This window comes from Mercurialis annua, linkage group LG7 (assembly GCF_937616625.2).
Source record: "Mercurialis annua linkage group LG7, ddMerAnnu1.2, whole genome shotgun sequence".
Taxonomy (NCBI): Eukaryota; Viridiplantae; Streptophyta; class Magnoliopsida; order Malpighiales; family Euphorbiaceae; genus Mercurialis; species Mercurialis annua.
In genome coordinates, this window is record NC_065576.1 from 29551041 (window position 1) to 29560023 (window position 8983).

Below are 8983 nucleotides of genomic sequence, written 5' to 3' on the forward strand. Positions count from 1 at the left end.
TTATTTTAAATTCCTGATATAATTAAATTAAATCCTTCTTAGGACCTGTTTGGTTCAGCTATTTGATGCAGCTGGTAGCTGTTGGCTGATAGCTATTAGCTGGTAGCTATTGGCATATATATCATAGTGTTTGGTAAATTTTGTTGAATTGTTGCTGTTTGTTAGTAAAATTACCAATATAGACATAACTTGTGTAATATACACTATATAAAATGTACATGAATCAAAATCAATAATTACATAAATATAAAAATATTTAGCAATAAATAAATAATAAAATTACTCAAAAAAATATTTAATTGTTTAAATGCTAAAAAATAAACATATAATAACCTATAAATCACCTCTTGCTCTCATTAAACTATGAGCAATTTAATTTTTTATTATTTTTATTTGAACAGGTTCTCCTTCTTCATAACTTTCATTTGATCGATCTTCATTTAAGTTATTGAATATATCATGAGGCATAAAATTGGAATTCTGATCTAAGTGTGAAAATGATGGATCCTCTACAGCTTTTCTTCGAATATAATTGTGCAACGCCATTGATGTAACAACAATGTCTCTTTGTATATGAAATGGATATAAAGGCATACATCATAAAATCTTCCATCTCGCTTTCCAGACTCTAAAAGTTCTCTCAATGCAACATCTAAGAGATGAGTGCCATCTATTGAAAGTTTCTTTTAATCTCTTAAGTCGACCACCTCGTTGAAATTCAGGTAGATGATATCTAGTTCCTTTATAAGGTGCAAGAAATCCTTCGATTTGTGAATATCCAGCATCTATTAGATAATATTTTCATATATATATATATATATATATATATATATATATATATATATATATAACATTAAATGGAAATATTATAAAGTAATTTAAATAGCATAACTATAACTCTAAAATATATTATAAAAAGAATACCTGGTGGTGGTTTAGGAAAATTTAATTCTTTTTTATGGATGGCGCATTGAAAAATCCTTCCATCATGTGTTGTACCTTCCCATCCGGGCAATACAAAAGTAAATTGCATGTCAAAACTACAAACAGCCATAATGTTCTCTGTAGGCATTCCTTTTCTACCAATAAATCGAATAATTTCGTATTCTTCTACACATGATGATACGTGGGTTCCATTAATTGCTCCAATACAGTCCTGTTTTTAATTTTAGATGTGTTAGTAATTCTATTAATAATTAGACATTTATATAAATCAAACCTTTTTTTTTTTGAATAAATACCTGTAAGTGAGGCATATATCTTTCATCATCAAGTATTTCTGGAGGAACTGTAGAAAATGTAGGATCCTTGGGAAAATGTAGGATCCATCAATTGCTCAAACTTTTTTTTGAATAAATACCTGAAAGTGAGGCATAAATACGTGGCTTTATTATGTTGATTGATAATCGCATAACTGATTTTAAAACTTCACGAAAAACTCTGCTAATTGTATCACCCGATCGTTGAAAACGTTCTTGAACTTGTCGATTTGAAGCTTCCAGATAAATAATACATACAAATATACCAAGTTTTTCCAAAATTGACATTCTTGGCGAAGCAACTAAACCATAATAATTCTCAAGATCTTGGCAAAGGTTAATAAATGTATGCTTATCCATTCTAAACATGTTAAGGAATCTTGAGTCATGTCCCCTCATTATGTCTAGTAACCACATAATTCCTGTTTGGAATGAATCCATACACGGCTCTTTAAAATTGTACTTGAAATATAATTCAGCTACAATTCCAACAGCATAAGTCGTTCTTTTCTAAATTTGATCATCGTCGTTGTCCTCATCAAATAGAATTTGATCCACGGCATTCATATCTATAAAAAAAAAATAATGTAAAAGATATTAATTTTTGTGTACCATCACCGTAATATTCTATTTTTATTTTATTAATTACCACACCTCTTTATACTAATTACTCGTTATTCTACTTCTTAAGTTTATAATATAATCTACTTCAAACAAATAAGGAGATATGGTTATATTGTAATCCGCAACAAATATGTTTTTTAGTTTATTATTATAAACTTCAACAAACAAATTAGTGTACATTTATTTTTTTGATTTTTAGTCCACCAATAAAATACTAAAAAAATATAAAACTAAACATAAGAGAAATTTCAAACAACCCAAAATATAAGTCTAAAAAAATAAAATAAAATACTCAACTGTAATTGGAAAACGTCTTAAACAGTTTTAACAAATCAAACTAATAAACTATTTATCAAAAGAAATACTAAACTATAAAATTTAATCTAAACTACGTAGATAAAAAACACATCCAGTTATTCGGTTTCCACAAACCTTTCATCCACAAACCATGATGATATTCAAGCCATTTTCATTTTGTTTCAGCATCTTTTAGAGTACTATACATCTCTCTTTTTGATTTCCGGTCCAACAACAAAGTACTAAAAAATTGAATATCGCTAGCCTCTTGCAATTGTGGTAAAGAAAGAACATCCTTCATAACTTCTTCAATGGAAAAACCTGGACGATCTCCTAAAACTCCACATAAAGCAGCATTTTTATTTTTCATACTTTCCTGCATACCCTCATTCAATTCTCTAACTATATTGGTTACTTGTTCAGTACTCGACATCTTCTTTCCTTTACTCGTTTTGTTTCTATCCTTTCTCCCACCAGTTGGAGAATTTGTCCTCTTTTTCTTTTTACTACTTGGTTGACTAGCATTACTTCCAATATTTTCCAAATTTACTTTTCCGAAAAGAAGATCAGTAAATGGGATATTAAACTCCTTAGGTCATTAGGGTTACCACGAATTACATAATGATCACTCAATTTCATTTTGTTACAAAATGGTCACTGAATTATACCTTTAATTACAAAGGGATGTCACCCATATAAAACGCATCGTTTCCACACTGAAGTTGTTACAAAAAGAACACTGAATTTTTTATGAATTAAAAAAACGTCACTGAGTCATATTTTTTATTATAAAAAGATCACTGAACTATGCCCCTTTTTGTAATAATAGCTTGCCACGTAAGCAAAAATGTTGCATTTTATATGGGTGACATCCATTTGTAACAAAAGGTATAATTCAGTGACCATTTTGTAACAAAATGAAGGTTAGTGATCATTATGTAATTCGAGGTAATCTTAGTGACCTAGAGAGTTTAATATCCTCAGTAAATAATGACTCGTTGTTTAACTCTCCACTAGTCATATCGTTTGTGTAATCATTAAAATTATTTTATGTATAACCACTTGTTGTGTAGAAAGCACATCATCATGTGTTATTTTTTCAAGATTATTAGGTAAAACTCCGGAAGATGGAGCATATGCATAATCTCCAGTAGCCACAGTATTTAAAAAACTAGTTTCATATTTTTCATAGAGCTCTTTACCGATTCCTTTTTCACAAAATTTAGCAAAACTGAGTTTTCCTAAAACACAAAAAAATAAATTATTAATCAATTATTAACCCATATATATTACAAAATATTTATGTAGATTTAATTAAAACTTACTTGAATTTTTTTCATCCCACCATTTATTAGACGTAATGATTGTGCCAGTAATAAGATTCCACCCTAATTCAGTTGATTTTCCTTTCAAATCTTTCCAAATTTTCCACTGCTCTTTCATCCAATCCCATTTATGCTTTAATTGTTCTTTAGTAAATATTAAACCAATTAGTTTCATCTCATTTTCTACCCAAATCCATCCTTTGTCGCCCCATCCACCCCCACTCCTCTGACCAATATTAGTTCCTTTAACACAAATATCAACAAATGAAGTGAATTGTTCATTTGTCTAAATGACTTTTCCGCTATTCTTATGCTTCCGAGACATACTTAAATCTATCGTAAAAATTAAATATAATAATTAATATATTGTCAACAATATATATATATATATATATATATATATATATATATATATATATACACACACTGGTTTTAGAACCCACTGTATAATTCTATCCGTAAATTTTAAAAAAGACATGTTATGTTATACCATGAGATTATATATGCAGAAAATATTACTTAAGATAATTCTGCACTTTCATAATATACAGAAGACTTATAAGAAAAGGTAATTTAATTTGTATGAACTTGATATAATTTGATATAAGAATATTAATTATATGCATATTTCGTATATAATTTGTAATTACTTATACAAAAAACAAAAGGCAAAGAAGAAAAACCAACATGCCGCTCAACTTTGCAATGTTGTAAGCTTTGCTTAAATGAAATAAAATAAAACAAATTTTTGCAAATAAAAGTTTGAATACATTCTGTTTGTTCTATGGATTTTGAAAGTTTTTGTAAATAAAATTTTGAAGAAAATCACAAGAAAAGGGTGAAATTGTTAACGGGTTATGGGTATTAGAGTTCAGCTCAATGTATCATTTGTTTGACTATGGTTAAATAGATTTTTATGGACAGGGATATTATATATATATATATATATATATATATATATATATATATATATATATATATATGTGAACAATTAAATGATTAGAAAAAGAAAAAACATAATTTTAAATAACAAATTTAAAAAATTTACACAACAATAAAAATATTTTTCTAAAATTGAGCTCACTAGCTTTCAGATTTTCTAATATTTAACAAGATTTGAATTGATATTTTTGTATTTGAAATATGAATGAAATTTAAATTGAAATATTGAAATATATTTGAATTAATACTGTTTAGATATTTTTTCAATTTCCTTTTCACATGTACAGCACGAAACAAAAAATAATAATGAAAACCATGCAAAAAAAAAACCAAACCAGTGAAGACATCAGCATATGTAAATTATAAGGTTGATTGATATTAGTTTCTGGATTGGTTTTTTTTTTTTAATTTTTTAATGGCCAGAATTTATATGGCCCGTGTACTTTAAAGTTAATATTTATTATAATTTAACATTATTGCAACCAAATCAATTTACGTAAAAGTGTATAAATCTTTTGATAGAATTAAAACAAAGAAAAATTAAATGCAGAATTTAATCTAACCATAATACTAAAACATAGGCAATTAACAAAAATTGATCAAACAGTTGAAACAAATAACAAGATCGAGCGAGATATAAATTATTTTACCTCTTGAATGGAGAAAATCAATAACTTTTCTTTATCTTGATTACTTCTGTAGTAGTATGAAAATTTTGACAGAACACAATTTTTTGATGAATGAACGATCGAAAAATAGTATGATTAGGTGTTTTCTTTATATAGAGATGAGGTTAATTTTGTCCAACATATTTTAAAAAGGAAGCTGCTGAGAAAAAGCTATAAAATAGGGCTTTTTGAAAAGCAGTTGTTTGAGATAAAAACTGCTACCAACAACTGTATCTAGAATTTTACCAAACACCAATTTGCAGATTTTGAAAAGCAACAGCTACCAGCTGGCTCAAACAGCTCAACCAAACGGGCACTTAATTTAATTTATCGGAATTTACGACACGTGGCACGACTTAATTATTCTAAAAATATTTGGGGCATTACATATTGCATGTGTCACAGTGCACGCGTGACACGTGTCTCCGCGTGTCGATGCGTGCCACGTGTCGTTGTGCATGCACACCACGTGTCGCCGCGTGTCGATGTGCATGGGTACCACGTGTCGCCGCACAGGCTCTACTCGTGTCTTCACTCATTCATCTCCACGTGTCCCTACTCGTTATTTTTTTTCTTAAATTTTTATATCCAAACTTCAATATTTCGACGTTTGATTTCAGGGATATTTCCGAAACTTTTTACTCTTTAATTAGAGATGTATATTGATATATTAATTTATTTTATTTTATCATCTATGTCACCAAATACTATTCTACACAGGTATTTCACCTGATATAAATACTTATACATTCTTATATAATTATAAATCCAAATGTAATTATATTTCATCCTTAAACCATAATTTATTTATCCTCTAAATATATTATATTTATTTTTATATCAAACACGACATGTATTTTATCGGATTTTAAACGAAATGTGTCTCACACGTTGGATTTTTATATCATAATAGTGAGCGGTATTACATTCTTCCTCCTTAGAATAATTCGTTCTCGAATTATAACTTAAGAATATGAATTTCAATTTCAATTTGGACTAATTCCTTTTTAATACTTAAGTTTTTCATTTTTATTTTATTTTTTTATCTACTTTTAATTTCTTACTATTGGTTATAACATTCAACAATCTCCTGTTATTGAATCTACTCTTCATTTTGTTCATATTCTAATATCATATTTTTTTCTTATTCCAACTTCTTTTGTCCCTTTTAGTTACTATATTCTAATAACTCTTTACTCTTTTCATGTTTACAAGTTACACACGTCTAACTCGTACTTGCCATATCCTCATATTGAATTTTGTTTCTTTAACCTTTGAAATTTCCATATTTAGATATCATCTTTCATCCTACTATCCAATTATACAATAACTTACCATTCATTATCCATTTTATTTCCCTTATTTCCTTCTTAACCTTATATTTCTAACGATTCCACTTCCGATCTCATCTATTGATACTTTTCTAACATAACGCCTTTACTTTCATCCATTAGATTTAAAAAACTTTCTAGCTTTGCCTTACACTCATATATCATTTATCTTTCACTCGCCATCTTTTTCTTCACATTTTCAATCGTATACTACGATTTACTATTTGTCTTTCTTAAACTATACGATCAATCATCAAATCGTGATTCAATTCTCACTACTTAGTCGAGTATTCCAATACATTATTTTTCCTGTATCATATTAGAATCCATAACTCGGTTATCTCTATACGTTCATTGATTATTTCCATTAAAATCCAACGGTGCGTCCCTTTTTATCACATTATCTTTTTTTATTCTTACCATAACCTTAACCATAAATACTTATCACAACGTCATTCCTTATATCTTTCAATCCAATTATGTACCATTCATATGATACGTTAATGAGAACGTCTCTTGCTCTTTTTACCACGTTTCAGTGAATGAACATATTGTATAGTAACTCTATACACAACGTCTATTAATCCAATACATCTTATGATCGTCACTCATTTTCTGGTTCATACAGCTATCAGTTTATTCTTTATTTCACCATATTCTCTTTCATCTGTAACGGTTACACTTTGTTATATCACAGCTTATGACTTTACATTTCTCAATTTCATTTCACTTTCTGTTTGTAACGATTTATCTACTATCATTTGTCACTTCCCAACTTCTTAATTCCCGGAAACAATACTTAATTCCATTGTCGGAAACTTACCACCTTAGATTAGACTTCTTTCTCGAGGAAATTATAGTACTTCCGAGTTAAAAATCTATTTAATGATTATACATCACACGTGAGACAATCTAAAGATTTTGTATGCATTGTGTTTGCTATAACATTTACTATCCGGAATGCCTTGTAGTGTAATCTTAGCTTTGAAATGGTTCATATAATTTTCTCTGGCTGAGATCCAATTCACTTTATTTGTGAAAATCTCAATGATTACATCATACAACTCATTTTCTACTCAGCACACAACTGTCTACTACAACTACAACCTCAATCATCAGAAAGAATATGTCCATTATCCAATTGTCTTATATCCTTATCTCATCACTTTTGACTCTTTATTTCAACTATCAGAGAAAACACATTAAGATCTCAATCACTTTGAATCTTAATCCCATTGTATTCTTCTTCTCACTTCAGCTATCCTTAAATCCTTATCTATCACTTTATATGATTCTGATGTCATCTTTCATTCACATCCTCCATTTACTTTCCTTACTCTCATACTTACGTAACTATCAATGAATTTCCGAGCAATTCTCAACCTCACTTCCTTAGTGTTTCACAACATTCTTATCTTTACAAGTCTCCTTTTATCTTTAATTAGTATTTTTCGTCCTTACTAACTTTTCCCATGCTTCCACTCTTTATTTTCACTTATTCGATCTTTTACTTATACCTCTTTAAGTAAATCATGAATTCCTTTCATGATCAATATACAGGACTTAACGATTATCTTTCATCGAAGTCACTTTCCATACTTATTTACATTAATCCTTCATTCATATTCGTTCTTTATTTCTTGCTTGCTCCTTTTTATTTTCATAATCTCTCATAATAGATGGAATAATAATTTAGTATTAGCATCATCTTTAACCACCAACACAACTTACTTGTTACAGCTTTACTTCTTATGATACGATAGTTCTACACAATCAAATTTTGTCTCTCACTCGATGTCTTTCTACAACTCGTACTACGCTGCTCTACGTCTAGTATGATATCTCGCTATAAATATCTTAATCGATCTACTTGCTCAATCCGCCTTTCAATCCTTACATCGCGAAGGATATACATGTCTTACATTATTAGTATCATTATATGGGATACCCGATAATATTACTCCGTCGTTATCAAATTTCTACTTTGGTAGAAATCTGGACATTCAATAAGAATTTCATTATATTTGAATATCAGAAAGTACTTGAATTCTTTGCGCCATGATCACTGCTGATATCTCAAACCTCTTCCGATACTACAAAGTATGTCCAACCGTACTTATTTAAAACTCAAATTCAATTTAAAACTTAGGGTGTCTCTTTTTGTTTCAATAACCCTTCATTCTTTGTAATTTGGTAGAAATCTGGATATTCAATAAGAATTTTATTATATTTGAATATCAGAAAGTACTTGATTCTTTGCGCCATGATCACTGCTGATATCTCAAACCTCTAGCGATACTACAAAGTTATGTCCAGCCGTACTTATTTAAAACTCAAATTCAATTTAAAACTTAGGATGTCTCTTTTTGCTTTTAATAACTCTTCATTCTTTGTAATTAAAGAAAATCTCGTTTAAAATTTCTTAGTGATCACAATTTTAAAGTAAAACTCGTTGGAAAACAATTTGACTTTTCTTTACTAAGTTGCTTTAGACATTTCCAACTCCGCATAAATCATTCTTTGCTTTCTTCTTTCGT

At 28.8% G+C, this 8983-nt stretch overlaps 2 protein-coding genes across 2 annotated transcripts; both read right to left on the reverse strand.

Moving 5' to 3' along the window:
* Positions 1-597: 597 nt before the first annotated feature.
* Positions 598-1676, reverse strand: LOC126654973 (uncharacterized). Its single transcript, XM_050348976.2, has 4 exons — positions 1428-1676; positions 1242-1307; positions 925-1156; positions 598-761 (listed from the first exon to the last, which is right to left on the reverse strand). Exons 1-4 carry the CDS (start codon positions 1674-1676, stop codon positions 598-600), a joined length of 711 nt encoding a protein of 236 aa, XP_050204933.2.
* Positions 1677-1769: 93 nt separating this feature from the next.
* LOC126656991 (uncharacterized) lies at positions 1770-8361 on the reverse strand. The gene is made up of 7 exons (XM_050351611.1): positions 8317-8361; positions 8178-8211; positions 7399-7518; positions 3506-3748; positions 3240-3421; positions 2502-2769; positions 1770-1828 (listed from the first exon to the last, which is right to left on the reverse strand). Exons 1-7 carry the CDS (start codon positions 8359-8361, stop codon positions 1770-1772), a joined length of 951 nt encoding a protein of 316 aa, XP_050207568.1.
* Between the last annotated feature and the right edge of the window lie 622 nt (positions 8362-8983).